The sequence below is a fragment of the Uranotaenia lowii genome, chromosome 3 (genome assembly GCF_029784155.1).
Source record: "Uranotaenia lowii strain MFRU-FL chromosome 3, ASM2978415v1, whole genome shotgun sequence".
In the NCBI taxonomy this organism is placed as follows: domain Eukaryota; kingdom Metazoa; phylum Arthropoda; class Insecta; order Diptera; family Culicidae; genus Uranotaenia; species Uranotaenia lowii.
In genome coordinates this window covers 240,467,616-240,483,805 of record NC_073693.1, presented here as the reverse complement: position 1 = coordinate 240,483,805, position 16,190 = coordinate 240,467,616, and the positions used below count along the sequence as shown (strand labels likewise).

Sequence of the window (16,190 nt, the reverse complement as noted above, 5' to 3'; positions counted from 1 at the left end):
AGTGTTAAAGCGCTTATAGGACCACCGCACAGTGGTCCGAAATGGCAAAAAGTGGAACTTTTTTTCTAGCGCCTCTGTCTTCCATCTTATCTCTTAAGTGTCTTCAGAACATTTGCTTGCTTATGCTTATGATACATACACAGCCAGATCTTGTCAGCATCCCGGTGAATAGTAAAAATACATTTACTATTCATCTTATCAAGGCCGGGCCCACTGTGCAGTATTGAACGCAGAGACGACTGGAACCAGGGGAGGAAGAAACGTGGACAACAGTACCATACGTTCCCATGTTTTTTTTTATATTTATTCGTTGGGAGCATAGATGCTAAGATATTTCTATGCTCCTTGGTGTTAGGCCTTGCGATTCTTCCTTCAGGGGATGGAAATGAGGTTTTTCTACATAAAGTCCAAAATTTAACAATACAATAATTAAAGAAATTTTTCTTTAACCATCATACACTGTTTAATTCTGGATCCCTGTACCTTCATCTCAGGTCATCGACCATGGTTATAGCGCCATTGCTCGCTTTTGAAAAGATTTGAAAGAGCAGAGAAATTATTAATACAGCACCGAAATCCTTAGAATTTTTCCATTCTAAAAGATTTCAGTGCCAAGAGGAATACATATTGATAATAATAATAATAGCAACAAAAAAATAAAATGCCCTGATATGATGAATACTTTACGCGATTTATTTAACCATTCCTACCTTGAATCAAAAAACCGTCATTTTTATGGAAATGTTTCCAATGCAACCTGAAACAATTTGCACATATTTTCTAATGTTCATTACCGATAAATGCTATGAACTGAATTATTAAGTTTAGTTAAAAGTTCAAAGTATAATATTTAACCCTCATCCGCATTAGGGTGTCATTTTGACACCATTGCAAGTTTGAAGGCTTATAACTTTTTTCAGAAGCTTCAAAATACAAAAATTTCTTCGGGGACCCTAAATGAATTCAAAAGTTCTTCAATATTGCATCTTTACTTTTTTTATGGACGAACCCTGGAAGCCTGGACAAAAAAACTCCCTTTTCCGACTTTTGGTGTCAATTTGACACCACAAAAGTAAAATCTATTTAAGTCGTTTGAATTATTATGAACTTCATATAAAACTTATATCAATAGAAACCTTGTAATGTCAGTAAAATATGTTTAGAACATTATATACAGCTAAAGTTACAAGTTTTCTCGTTATTCAGCATGAAAGAAAAAAAATCCGAAAAAACATGCCTCACGAAAACTGCTGTAGTTCATATGTTCCACGTCTAAAAAAATATTTGCTTTATGCATATGAAAGCTGAAGTTAATGCCTAAATCATGAAGACAAGAAATATTTTTTTGAATTTTTTTTAATGAAATGGTCACAAAAAGTTGAAAAAAGTGGTCTAAAAAACCTACTTTTCATTCGATTGCTAGTAAATACTGTTTGAGCGATGGTAGAGTTTTAAAAAAAATATGACAACAAACTTTATTAAAATTCTAACATTTTGCTGTCTTTAGATTTTTGATGCAACAAAAATTGAAATTACTGGAATTTTTCAAAGTTCACTACTTTGCGCAATTTTTTTACAAATTGAAATTTCATCTGTTTTTGTGGTCCTCCGTCAGGTTGTACTAGGGTGGTCTAACCGGTTTTACCGAAACCGGTAAAACCGGTAAAACCGTCCATTTTCCAATACCGGAAATACCGACTATTGAGACGGTAAAAAACCGGTATTTCCGATAAATTTTTCACTATTCTTGGCATTCAAATGAATTTGACACAGACAAATGTTTTTTTTCTACCAAATATGTATGAGTACAAATACTCAAATTTTGTTCAATCAGCTTCAAAATCTAAGCTCAATAAACCGAACTGCAATATTTGTGTGAGATTTAATTATTGCTAAAACTTCTAGATATTAAATTAGAGCTATAGTGGCGTTCAAAAGAGCATTGACTTACTGCCATCTCTCTCTTAGATGATATTTTTATCATAAAACATTACTCATTTCAGCTCAGCTATCGAACAAACGCTCCACAACATTTAAATTTGTACAAGTGTACAATGACTGGAAAAAGATACAGCTACAAGCTACATTTAAGATTGCTCCACAATTATCATTGTATTTTACATTTAAAAACTGGAATTTGGTCAAAAGATGCAAAAAATGATTTATCTTTAAACAGGCGAAGTTATCAAAAATGTTCTAAGCGGTGCCGAGCTTTCACGAATTTTAAATTTAAAACCAAAAATCTTGAAAACAGCTTAGAAACTTCCATCTTTGTTTTAAAACATTAAATGCTTCAACAGAGTCAGCAGATAAACACATGTTTAAATGTTTATAAGAAATATATCTATCAAAATTTTCCAGGTAATTGATGGAACTCTGTTGTTTTTATTTGTAACGCTTTTGAAGAATTTCTTTTTTCCAGACAAAGTAGTAACAAAGTTTTTATAAATTTGCAACAGTATTATAATAAAAAGCGTATCAATCAGATCCAAACATATATATTTATTGCTTAATTTTGATTGGATTTTGAATAGATTTTCTGTAATTCTGTAATTCTGTGAGTCAACCAGAAACTTTGTCATAGTGTTTTGTGCTGTGCCTGATAAAATTTAGTAATTTTTTTTAACCGTAAATCTTTTTGTTTATCAAAATATTATATTTTGTTTATCATTGAAATGAAAGACTATTTAAAACTTTTACTAAATTTGTAAAATCTGTTCTTAAATCTGAATACGGTAGTACAGAGTACAGAACAAAAATTCGTTGAAAATTCTATGAAACTTCTATTATTTCTCTAACCTTACAGCAAAATTATAATAACGAAATGACGATGATAAATATAACGATTATCATGAGGATGATGATAGATTTCTGACAAAGGGATAATTTAAAGACACAATACCATATTTTTCAATCGAAAAGGTTGCTGAATCTATTGCGTTATAAATTCTGAGCATTTTATGCCATTATTACTGAAATTAGACGAAACATTTTCATGAATTCGATATGCTTTGAAAAATACCGGTTTTATCGGTTTTATCGGTTTTATAAATTACATATACCGAAATACCGGATTTGAAAAAAACCGGTAAATCCGACCACCCTAGGTTGTACCCGGATTTTCAGTGCTTTTACTTTGTTTGGACCAATCAAAAGTATATTCATTGGAAAGCTAATTTAATCTATATTCTAGTGAGGTGCAACAAATTACGCTGTGAGATTTCACAAAAATATGAAAATTATAAACGTAAAATCATTCCTGAATTTCTAGAACTACAAGCACCGCGTCCAGCAAAACGTGTATGTTTGCTCTCCGAGTAGGTACGGTGGGTGGTGATTTGGGCAGAGAGCGAAGCCGACAGACGAAGAAATGCACGACACGCATCGTTATTTCGTCTGTCGGACAATGTAGATGTAGACAATGTAGACATTAACTTCAGCTTTCATATGCATAAGGCAAATATTTTTTTGGACGTGTAATATATGAACTACAACTTGTAACTTTAGCTGTATATAATGTTCTAATCATATTTTACTGACATTACAAGGTTTCTTTTGATGTAAGTTTTGTTTAAATCGGTCTAACAAGCCAAAAGTTATAACGATTTGAGCTTGTGGTGTCAAATTGACACCACAAGTGCTGATTAGGGTAATGAAATCTAATGCGGATGAGGGTTAAAAAGCGAAAATATATTTTTAATTGAAGAACGATTGATACATTATCGTAATATACCACATTTTATTATTTACTATTCCACAAATGTCACCCAAAAAGTCTGTAATGTGAAATATGAATATGAAATCTTATGTTCAGTTTTGAAAAATGTAAATCATAGTTCGCAAAAGACCATCTTTGTTGGTGCAATTAACTTTTCATTTTGTTCAGATGTTGCGATAATCTTGAGTTTCCCGAGAAACAAATTTAAGCACGCATAAAAACACATAAGCCGATGACACTCCGATGCGTCCGGCCGGCGAACATAATTAAGAAACGCACATGTGAAACGCGCCAATATGCCATCCGCAAGAAATAATTGAGCCACTACTCACACGTGGAATATTGAGCTAAATAAGAACAGATACACCTACACATGACTGTGTTAAGCGGGCCATAGACTACACAAATGGCCTGTAAAAATTCGATGATTCCACGACGATTGTTTGATCTATGCTCGCCCACACACTATACAAACATTTTTCACGCGAACACAAACGATTGCTGGCGAAAACAGCAACAGCAACAAAAAAAAAACCCGATTTAATACACTTGACAGTGGATTGTAGCCTTTCTTACAGCCTGTAAATTATATTTGGGTACATATAAAACAAAATGAATTATGAATTATGATTAATGAATTTCATACGCAATAAATCCAAAATGAATTTAGGATATAAAGATTCAACGTTTTTATTAGGATAAAAGTATTTTTATATAATCATAAATTTCATATAAATAACCTTATTTGCAACTTATTGGAGATTTTTGAATAACTAGATTCTGGAATATCATGTATGATTCCGTTTCTATGACATTATAGTCTAACTCAATTTACTCCTTTTGGAGTTACAGCATATGATATCTTCAAAATGGAAGGGGTATAAAAATTAAGAATACAATTTAAAAAAAAGATACCTGACCATGTATTTCAAATAATTCAACCTCTCAAGTAGAGGAAACAAATACAAAGATAAAATTATTGGATTAAATTTCAATTGCTAGAGTAAAATACGATACCTAAATGTAGAAAATCGGTTGAATAAATTTTGAAAATTAATAATATTGAAAATTTTGAAAGCGTAGTATTTTTAATTTTGTTATTTTGAGATTTTTATTCTGTTTTGTTGATTTTGTCTATTTCGTTAATTTTGTTAATTTGGTCATTTTTTCCATTTTGTCAATAATGTCAATTTTATCAATTTTCATGATATTGTCAGCATTGTTAGTTAGTAAATTGTGTCAATTTAACCAATTTTCTAGATTTTGTCGATTTTAACAATTTTCATGATTTTGTCAACTTTTTCAAATTTGAAAATTCTGTCAATTTTTTCAAATTTGTCAATCTTGTCAATTTTGTCAGCTTTGTCAATTAAGTGCATTTTGTCGATTTTGTCATTGTCAATTTGGCCAATTTTCTCAATTTTGTCAATTTTCTTCGATTTTGTCAAGTTTGTCAATTTTGTCAATTTGTCAATCTTGTCAATTTTGTCAATTTGGTCAATTGGGTCAATTTTGTAAATTTCGCCAGTCCATTTTGTCAATTTTTTAAATAAAGTGAATTTTGTCGATTTTGTCTTTGTCAATTTTGTGAATTTTTACAATTTGGTCGTTTTAGTCAATTTTGTCGATTTTTGTCAGTTTTATCAATCTTGTCAGTTTTGTCAATTCAGTGAATTTTGTCGATTTTTTCATCGTCAATTTTGTCAACTCTGCCAATTTTCTCGATTTTTTCAATTTTATAAATATTATCAATTGTTATGATTTTTTCAGCTAAGTGAATTTTGTCAAATCAATGAATTAAGCCAAGTTTGTCAATTTGGTCGATTTGGTCAATTTGGTCAATTTTGTCAATTTTGTCGATTTTTTTTCAGTTTTATCAATCTTGTCAATTTTGTCAATTTAGTGATTTTGTCATCTCTTTTGTCAATTTTGTTAATTTTTTCAATTTTGTCAATTTTGTCAATTTTGTCAATTTTGTCAATTTTTTCAATTTTGTTAATTTTGTCAATTCAGTGAATTTTATCGACCAATTTTCTCGATTTTGTCAATTTTATAAATTCCATCAAATTTTATGATTTTTTCAACTAAGTGAGTTTTGTCAAATCAATGAATTATGTCAAGTTTGTCAATTTCGTCAATTTTGTCAAATTGGTCTATTAAGTCAATTTTTTCAATTTTGTCATTTTTGTATTTTCTTCAACTTTGTCAATAATGATTATTAGCTTTTTAGCTTTATATGCATGTTCCAAAAAAAATCCCAAATGCTTCAAACTCTACTATGAAGGGCTTGGTGGCGCTACTGTTTGGTTGTCATCTTCCATTGGCTTCAGCAAGTGAAAGTTCAAATTGACCTCCAAGCAGTCATCGTTTTTGCAAGACACCAACCCCAACAACAACAACGCAACGTTAGATCTGAAGAGAGGAAGAGAAAAGGGAACAAAAAAACAAGCCCGAGAGCTTAAAGCTCGAGAGGATTCAGTAGCATTTGTCTTATTAGATTTAATTTGCTTCCACGGGCGAAATACTCTCCTGTCGTTGCTGCTTTAGAAAAAGCTTCGTAAGCACGAACGGCATGTGAGAAGATGAGAGGACATACATCGTCCGCGTACCCGTGTTGTTTTCCCCTTCTCAGAGCAATCTGTGCCTGAATATAATGTTGGGCGAAGTTACTATCGCTTCCGTACCATACAGTGTGGGCATGACGTACTCATCAACGACTTCATCAATTTCGGGGTAGTACCCCTTGGTGAAAACCATTTTTATGATTCAAATTCGGGGCTTCGGTTCCGAAATTTTTGCAATGGATCGGTATCAAACTGATCCATAAAAATTTAAAAAAAATCTTTGGCTGGGAAAATTTTAACTGTCTTCTTCCTCCCATACGGTTTCTGTCAGGATGACATCAAAACCTGAGTGGGAGTAAATTCTGTCTGTTCTCCCTTCCACACATCGACAGGTCCATACTTTTAGATAGCAAGCGCGTATCTATGACGTCACGTATAATTTGACGTCATATATACGATAATCTTGAGTTTAGTGATTGCTGGTTGTGGCTAGCCAGCCATATTGACACGTTTTTGGAGTGATGATTTGATGATAATTACTATGAAAATTTATTTTTCAAACTATTTTGTTTTTTTTTCTTTCTTTTATACATTGAAGAGGGAAAAAAATCTAATTTTTTAAGACAAAAATCATTTTTATTGTACTTCCCAGTTTCGCAAAAACGTGTGGACAATGTTTACAAAAAATCACACCAGCACACACAAATACACTGACATCGTCTGAACTAGTCGAGCTGATTCGATAGGTACCTATAAAGGTATATCTAAGACCCATAATTAAGGATCTCCCAAATCGACCGATAACTATACCTTTCTGTAAGAAAGGCAAAACCATCTCCACCCCAGCTGGGAGGATAGTTTGTACAAAATATTTCGATCCCGACCGATTTTACTCCAACCGTTTGGGCGCTCATTCAAGCAGTGCCATACACTATGCAAATCGTGTTTACTTACTTACTTAATGATCCCGCGCCTATCCACCGGTGCATAGGGCCGTGGTAAAAGACCTCCACTGTTGACGATCCGGAGCTAGCGTCTTCACCTGGTCCCAGTCAAGATTCTCGTCGACAGTTCGGATTTCAGCGGCTAGGCTTCGCCGCCACGAGTTTCTGGGTCTGCCTCTTCTTCGATGTCCTTCTGGATTCCAGTCTAGCGCCTCTCTGCAAATCTCGTTTTCATCTTTCCGCAGCGTGTGCCCAATCCATCTCCACTTACGTTCCCGAATCACGATTTCTAGCGCCCTTTGATGACACCGGCGATATAGTTCCTCATTTGAGATCCAGTTGCCAGGCCACCAAGCGCGGATGATATTCCGCAGGCAGCGATTTACAAATACTTGCAGTTTTCGCGTCGTTACCGCATATGTGCACCAAGTTTCGCACCCGTACAGCAATACGGATTTGACGTTTGAGTTGAAGATTCGGATTTTCGTTCGTAGAGAGATCTGGCGTGACCGCCAGATGTTACGGAGACTCGCAAATGCGAAACGGGCCTTTCTGATCCGGGTTTCGATGTCTTTCCTGGTACCACCATCAGGCGTTATCTGGCTACTAAGATACTGGAGCACTCCACTGTCTCAACTTGTTGCCCAGCGACCATGAAACTGGAGGGATTTCCTGTGTTGATCTCCATCGACTTGGTCTTTCCGACATTAACTTTGAGACCTGCTGCCTTGGAATTTTCGGTGAGGTCGTCGAGTTTGCTCTGCATGTCCGGTTGTGTTTGGGCGAGCAAAACAATATCGTTAGCCAGGTCAAGGTCGTTCAGTTGCTCCATTGTTGAAGGATTCCACGGCAATCCTCGGTTCGTTGCACAGTCAATCGATCCAGTCAGAATCTCATCCATTACGATTAGAAAAAGTAGCGGTGATAAGATACATCCTTGTCTCACTCCAGCAGTTACCGGGATTGGTTCGGACAAGACACCGTCGTGCAAGACCTTGCACGAAAATGCCTCGTATTGTGCTTCGATGAGATGGACTAGTTTCCCTGGGACCCCTCGTCGCCTTAGAGCCGCCCAGATGTTTTCATGGTTAAGTCGGTCGAATGCTTTTTCGAAATCAACGAACACCAGCAGAAGAGAGTCCTGGAATTCGTTGATTTGTTCGTGTTTACAGCGACAAAATTTCATCGATCCACACATGTTCCAGCATGTTTCGAATCCCGGCATTCCGACACTATTTAGTTAGTTTTACCCTTATTTTCCCAATCGGTACAATAAAAATTATTCCATGGGGCCGTTCAGATACCACGTGGACAGAAAAATGAGATTTTTAACCCCCTCCTCCCCCTCCGTGGACAAGCGTGGACATTTGGCAAACCCCTACCCCCTCCCAGGATGTCCACGTGGACAGATTTGAAATAGTTTTTTTTAAATACCTATAATTTGACATTTAGAAAACACCAATTTTTGCATTTTTGTTATAGAAATGGCTGATTTTGAAAAAAAACCGGACATGAATTTTTCGATATAGGGGAAAGGTTTCCTAAATGGGCCTATCGGGTTAAATGACCCTACGGCTGGTTGATGAAATGGCTGACTAGACAGCTTATCTGACCAATGCATTTTGAGGGTGATACGCTTAGAACATAAGGCAAGACAAAATTTTATGAATTTACAAACTCAAAAAAAAAAAATTAAAAAAATCATACAAGGTTTTGATACATTTTGATGTAATATTTCGACTTTTAAAAATTAAACGTAAAGAAGCTTTAAACAAAAACAAGGATGGTTTTTGTTTCTAACTCAAATGAACTTTAGAAATTAAACATATTTCAGCTTTTGTGGAGGTTTAATAATGATTATATAGTGGAATAATAGAGTGTTTTTGTATGCTCCCATCATGTTTGTAAAATGCCTCCATCCTAAAATAACAGGTTAAATAGAAAAAATTAATGATTTTTTTTATTGAACCTTCAAATTTAAGCTCTGAATAACATCTTCAGAGAGAATTGAAGATCCAAAAACAGATTTGATAAAGTTTTTCTCATGGATAAACTGCCTCCATAGTATGGCAACCCTAACTTTTGTTTTATTCCATAAAATTATATCTATACATAGATTTTTATCAAATTTCAGCTTTATCGTACGGAAATTATTACTTTCTAGCAGTTTCAATGAAATTATACGGAAATATTGCTCAAAAAACTGAAATTTTGTTCAAAACATAAATAGGCGCATTTAGCCCGCATGGTTTTAGGTTCGGCATTTTAGACAACACTTATTATAAAATCGTTTTCTTAGAAACAGAAGAAAATTTTGACATAAAAATTACTTCAATGTATAGAAAACAGATGCCTGCACACGAGTATATAGTTTTTGTACACATATTTGATGTGATATTTGATTAAATCAGTGTTCTGCTTGATAGGCGCATATAGCCCGCTCCTCCCCTAATTTTTTTTTTTCAAATTTTAAATTTCTAAGCTATCCTATTTATCACTTGCTTTCAATTAGAAAAAGAAAATATGTTGAAAGTAAGTATGTCCACGTGGATATGACCCAAACCCCTACCCCCCTCTCCGTGGACAAGCGTGGACATTTCCATACCCCCCCCCCCCTCCCCCTAAGTTGTCCACGTGGTATGTGGACGGCCCCCATGCGATTTTCAACTAAAATCATCTGCCACTAATTCCACCTTTTACACTTCATTCAGTTCTCAATCACAACATATTTTTTAAATATATATATCTTCGATTCCATTTTAATATCCGAACCCGCCGGCACTTAGAGAAAGGTTTTACACTCGCGTTCAAATTAATTTGTTTGTCTTAAGTGTCTTCAGAACATTTGCTTCTTCAAACATGTTTCATAACTTGAAAGCATCAATATTCAGTCACAGTCCACAATGAAAACAATAAAAATTTTAACTTTTTTTTTTCGATACATAGAGCTTTACTTTATGCTACAAAGTTGTAGAGCACGTAAAAATATGAAACTTTTTTAATCAAAACTCTATCTCTTTTCAGAACAGAGTTATAAAGGCTTTATTTTGAAAGTTATTTAAAAGTTAGTTTTTTATACTTAACTATAGTTAGATGAGGATTCACATGAATAAGATGTTCTGAACGGTTATTAGGGGAACTAAAATCACACGTTTTGCACAAGATTTCAACATTCTATGACGTTTCCTAGCCAACTTATTGCAACTTAAAGTTTTATGTTTTCTCAACTTCACGAGTGTTTATTGCAAAACGTGCAAGTGGATTTTTTAAACTAATAAATCATATTGAAGCTTGAACTAAGTGCAACAAATTGGTGTTGGCGCAATTTGTCTCCCCACCCTCATATTTGAACACCTCAAGCATATATTTGATGTGTTTTGCGTGTTTCCATACAAAAATTATTTTCAACTGCCTTCTGCCTTCCTTCTGCATAGCATTTCTGAGCATCTGAATAGCATGGAAATCTATTTTTGTATGGAAACACGCAAAACACATCAAATATATGCTTGTGGTTTTCAAATATGAGGGCGTGGAGACACATTGCACCAACACCAATTTGTTGCACTTAGTTCAAGCTACAATATGATTTATTAGTTTTGAAAATTCACTTGCACGTTTTTGCAATAAACGCTCGTGAAGTTGAGAAAACATAAAACTTTAAGTTGCAATAAGTTGGCTAGGAATCGTTGCGTCGTTGAATGTTGAAATCTTATGCAAACGTGTGATTTAAATGCCCCAACAAATGTTTAGAACGTAAATCCTACACAGAAAAAAAATCTGAATCCTAAACAGCACTGAAATAGAAAACCTTTATTATTACATGACGTGGAACGCGATTTATTAATGTAAATTTACAGAATAAAAAAAGTTGAATCCTTAACAGCACTGAATTCTAATGACACGAACATAACTTGACACGGAACACGATTATTTGATGTAAATCTACATCACATATGATGTAAATAAAAAGAAGCATCACATATGACGGAATTTTCAATTCGAATTCAATATTACACGTCTCAAATATTTTACATGTCTTTCATATTTTACAGGTCTGTTGAAGTTTATAGACGTGTAATATTCAACTTGCACTGAAAATTCCATTATATGTGATGCTTTTTTTTCGTTACATCATATGTGATGTAATATTACAACATTTTCGGGTCACACAAAATTCTTAACAGCACTGAATTAGAAATTTCTTAAAATTACACGACATGGAATTTTATAGGACATTGAATTTGAATTTAATTAATATTACAATACACTGAACGCGATGATGTCATGTAAAAATACAAACTGTCGAAAACAGGCAGACACAAATGTCAACAAAGTGTTGCGTCAAGTCGTGCCCAACAATATTTTATTGAAGAAGGTTTTCCGCGATTAAGTTAATCAATCTTGCTGGTTCCTGGAGATCTTCGAGAGGCAGGAATAGGAAAAGGACCATACAGAAAAATGTAAACAAACTGTTAGGTCAAGTCGTGCACCAAAGTATTTTGTCTAAGCCTTTTCCTCGCGCGTGAGTAAGCTTTTCGGTTTTGATGGTTCCCGGAGATCTTTGAGCAGCAGGGATGCGGTTCTGGAAGTTGCTGCATGATACCCAAATTTGGATCCGGTACTTAGGGGAAGAAAATAATTGTGTGAATGTGGCTCCTAATTAAATAAAATTGTGAGATGAAAAAATTTTGCCGCTTGATAAAATAAATTATATTTATAATAAAAAGATTTTATTTTCATTAACAGCTGAGAAAATTCCATTATTTAATCATAATAACAATAAATAAAACAAAACAAATTCCAATTGGAATGTTTTTCTTTTAAGATTCAGTGGTTTTATAATTTACATCTTTTTTATTTTACACGTTGCAAAATTTTACATCATTTTTCATTTTACATGTTGCAGAATTTTACTGGCGTGTAATTTCCAACAAGCACTGAAAATTCCGTCATATATGATGCTTCTTTTTATTTACATCACATGTGATGTGATTTTACAGATTTTTTTCGTTGTGTGTAGTCTAACTATAGTTAAGTATAAAAAACTAACTTTTAAATAACTTTCAAAATAAAACTGCTCTGAAAAGAGATAGGGTTTTGATGTGTTCAACAAAGTTTCATATTTTTACGTGCTCTAAAACTTTGTATTGTGAGGTCCACCTTGTCGTTTATAGACTCCCTTCGGGCCCGAGGAAAACCACCTAACGTTCTAGCGAGAGATGTACTAGCTGTGCTAGATTTGGACTACATGTTTGAAATCTACTCTTTTCTAAAAGCTATCGATCTTCGTCTATAATTCTATTTTATTTTCATTTTTCCCTTTCTATCTTCTATTTTCTTCTTAAAAAAGTGCTAAGCTAAGAAAACGATTTTAAAAACAAAAAAAGCGAGTTTGGCTCCTTGAAACTTAATTGTATAAGCCGTTTCAAATAAAGAATTACATAAAAAAATACAACTTTGTAGTATGAAGTAAAGCTCTATCTATTGAAATAAAAAAGTTTTAATTTTCAATTTTTTCATAGTGGACTTTGACTAACTTTTGTTGCTTTCAAGTTATGAAGCATGCTTGAAGAAGCAAATATTCTGAAGACACTTAAGAGTTAAGATGAAAGAAAGAGGCTCTAGGAAAAAAGTTCCACTTTCATCCCTTTCGGACCACACTGTGCACCGGTCGACGGATGGATATCCAAGTTCCTGGATGTTTCAAACATGATGAAAGTGACACCGCCCCATATCCAGTCCGGTCTAACTATCTTCAGCCCGATCTTCAGCAGTAATCCCCAGTCGAACCAGCCAGCAGACAGGATGGCTTCCGAATGTTTTTTGAGCGGCCCACGGAGAATGCCAAACTTAAACAACGAAAATAAGGACCGGATTGCTCGATTATAGTGAATAAGTTTTTTACGTGTTGTTTCAAATCTTCTAGATTTTGAATCGAAGATTTTTCAAAAGAAAAATTCTTCGAAACGAAGGAAAATGCATTTGAAGTAATTTTTAATAATCGCAAAAACAAAGGAAAATTCACATTTTTTGGGCCACCTTTTCCTTTGAAATAAAAAATCTTTCCGCTGCGTGTAATACTTTTTCTAGAGGTTAGTAAACTCGATATAATACAACAAAGTATCTTTTTTGCTATCAATTTTGCTTGCTGCTATTTAAAATATCTTTAGCACAGAAAATTATTTAAAACCGAACTAAAGCTTAGTCCACACTAAGCACTAAACGATATCGGACGCTGCAATGAGTCGCAGGTCTTCAATAAAGAGTGTCCACGATGAAATCGGCACACACAAAATTGATTCGCAAAATCCGAGTTTTCATTCGGCCATAAAATTCTGCACAACTTGTGAATCAACCGTTTTTTGCATGTAAACCAATTCTTTCTTCAGTTTCTCGACTGTCTTCACTACCTTGGGTCGTTTAAGAAGGTGCTGCTTCATAATCGCTCAGTACTTCTCGATGGGGTGGAGCTCAGGAGTGTTGGGAGGGTTGAACATTTTAGGCAAAATTAACCTTATTGTCCGCATACCACTTCAGCACCTCATTGGAATAGTGGCATGAGGCCAAATCCGGCCAGAAGATTGTTGGGACGTGCCGCTTCTGGAAGGCACTCTTTCATGTACACCTTTCCGTATTTTTTTTTCGCAAAATTGGACATCTTCTGAGTGCAGACATGCTCCGGAACGCTGAAATTATCCTTGGCCGTAAGACAGGTTGCCGGGGATCTGTTTGAAGTCGGCCTTCACATATGTTTCGTCGTCCATGATGCAGCATTCAACTTTCGTCAGCATGTTGAGGTACAACTTCCTGGTACGGGTTTTGGTGGACTTGTTCTGCTTCTCGTCGCGATTAGGGGCCTTTAGTACCTTTAACGTTCGAAGCCCAGCCTTAGTGTTGGCCTTCTGAACTAATCTTCGCCTTAGGTGCAGCTTCTTAGCCACATCCCGAACGGAGGCGTTCGGGTTTCGGTTGAAGGCCCCAACTACGCGGTTGTAATTTTTGGTGTTGTACGGAATACTTTTTCCTTCATTTCTGGGCTTCCTATCGGTGGTCAATCGTTCCTCTAACCGCTTAATCACCTGCGACATCGTGGAATTCGCGCTTCTCAACGTTTTAGCGATGGAACGATGCGAGAGATCCTTGTTCTCGTGATGAATGGGCAAGATTTTATCACGAACGAGCTGTTCTTTTGACTTCATTTCCGCGAGGTTTTGATCACAGGACTTTAAAACTTCCAGGATGTAAACAATGCACTATGAACTAAATCCACCCAAATTTTCATTAAATTCTACCCAACGGTTAAAAAGTTACAGCAATTTCATAGTGTGGCAATTTCATCGTGGACACTCTTTAAGGCCGGTAAAGTTGAGTCTCCCTGAAAATATGAGAGAGCTGCGATATTGGTTCCACGTTTTTGGATCACGTTCATCTATGATTTTTCTAAAAATAATAGTATTTTCACCAATCAATGATGATCTTTATTTTTCTAAACTTACAGAGGCCTTCCAATATACAAAGACCATCTTCAACGAAATAGACATCGTGATCAACAATGCCGAGATCATGAACGATAAATTTTGGGAACTTGAAGTCGATGTCAATCTGAACGGAGCCATCCGCGGTACCTTGCTGGCTCAGCAGTTTATGAGCAAGGACAAGGGCGGCAACGGAGGTGTTCTGGTCAACATCGGATCGGCGGTCAGCGTTAAGCCACAATTGTCCACTCCGATTTACACGGCCACGAAGCACGCCATCCTGGGAATGACCAAGTCCTGCGGTGATCCGTATCACTTCAATATCACTAACATCCGGACGTTTGCCTACTGCCCTGGACCGATAGAAAATTCCTTCTCCCACAACAAGCGCTTCAGTTCACCGGCACACGAAAAGGCCTGGAAACTGGACATATCTGGAGTACAGTTCCAGAAGTAAGTCAATAGATTATTATTTAAAAAATGCCATTGATCAATGGTATTCTTTTTATTTTTGTATTCCAGATTAGAACATGTGGCCAGAGAATTGATCCCGCTGCTTAAAAATGCCCCCACCGGCTCGATTTGGCTGGTGACTAACGGGAAAGCTCCCAGAGAAATACCCTACAGTAGTCACTAAATTTTAAAATTGATTTCCAATCAACCCTTTGATAACATTGCTACGCAAACTAATCAAACCATTCTTCAAAGCTAAATGAATTCAACCATTAGATATATCAAAACATTGACACCGTTCAGCCATAATTGCAAATTATGTAACTTTACTAACATTTACCTAAATCACATATATTTACCATACATCTGTCGCAGAGTGGACAGTTAAACAAACTAATTGGAGTGTCATCTTTAGCATTAAATTGTACCAGTATTATGTAAAACATGAGAAATAGGTCTCTTGTATTTCTACTACAGAAGATAGGTAAGAGAAAGATGAACTTACTGTCCCATCTCTTTAAAAAGAAAATATGTAGATCTGTTTCTGTGCGAATGGTCACCTTACGTGATGTAGCATAACAAAATTTGATTCATCAGAATCTCTAGTTTTAGCAGAATAGAATAAAAACGGGAAGTAAAACTTTTGATACAGCATTCATTAGATGAACCAAAAAACCATCGACATTCAATATCATAAAAAACTGATACACTTTTCATATTTTCTACGAGAAAATAGATGTTTGCAAAACTCCTTGAATGTATTTAAACCTGTGATGGTGGGGAGAAATTTCCGCCAATGGATAATGGATTCCCCGAGTTTTGTTTCTACTATTTTCACGAGAAAATTTGAACACTTTAACATAACTACCGGATCGCATCACTCAACATACCAATCAACCAACCTACATGTCAGCGTACGAAAAGATAAAAAAAGGTATATTTATTGCGACATACATTATTATGATAACTATTATTATCGCTTTTGATAAATCACAAAAAACTGCAATAAATTTTGTGAAATATGTATTAAAAATTA

General features: G+C 35.1%; 1 protein-coding gene across 1 annotated transcript in view; it reads left to right on the top strand.

Moving 5' to 3' along the window:
• The window catches only part of LOC129757233 (15-hydroxyprostaglandin dehydrogenase [NAD(+)]-like), a 28,030-nt gene extending 11,840 nt beyond the window's left edge, over window positions 1-16,190 (top strand). Inside the window, exons 3-4 of the mRNA XM_055754383.1 lie at window positions 14,725-15,154; window positions 15,224-16,190. Of these exons, the coding sequence (XP_055610358.1) occupies window positions 14,725-15,154; window positions 15,224-15,338 (545 nt within the window). The 3' untranslated portion in view covers window positions 15,339-16,190. The remainder of the gene's footprint in view (window positions 1-14,724; window positions 15,155-15,223) is intronic.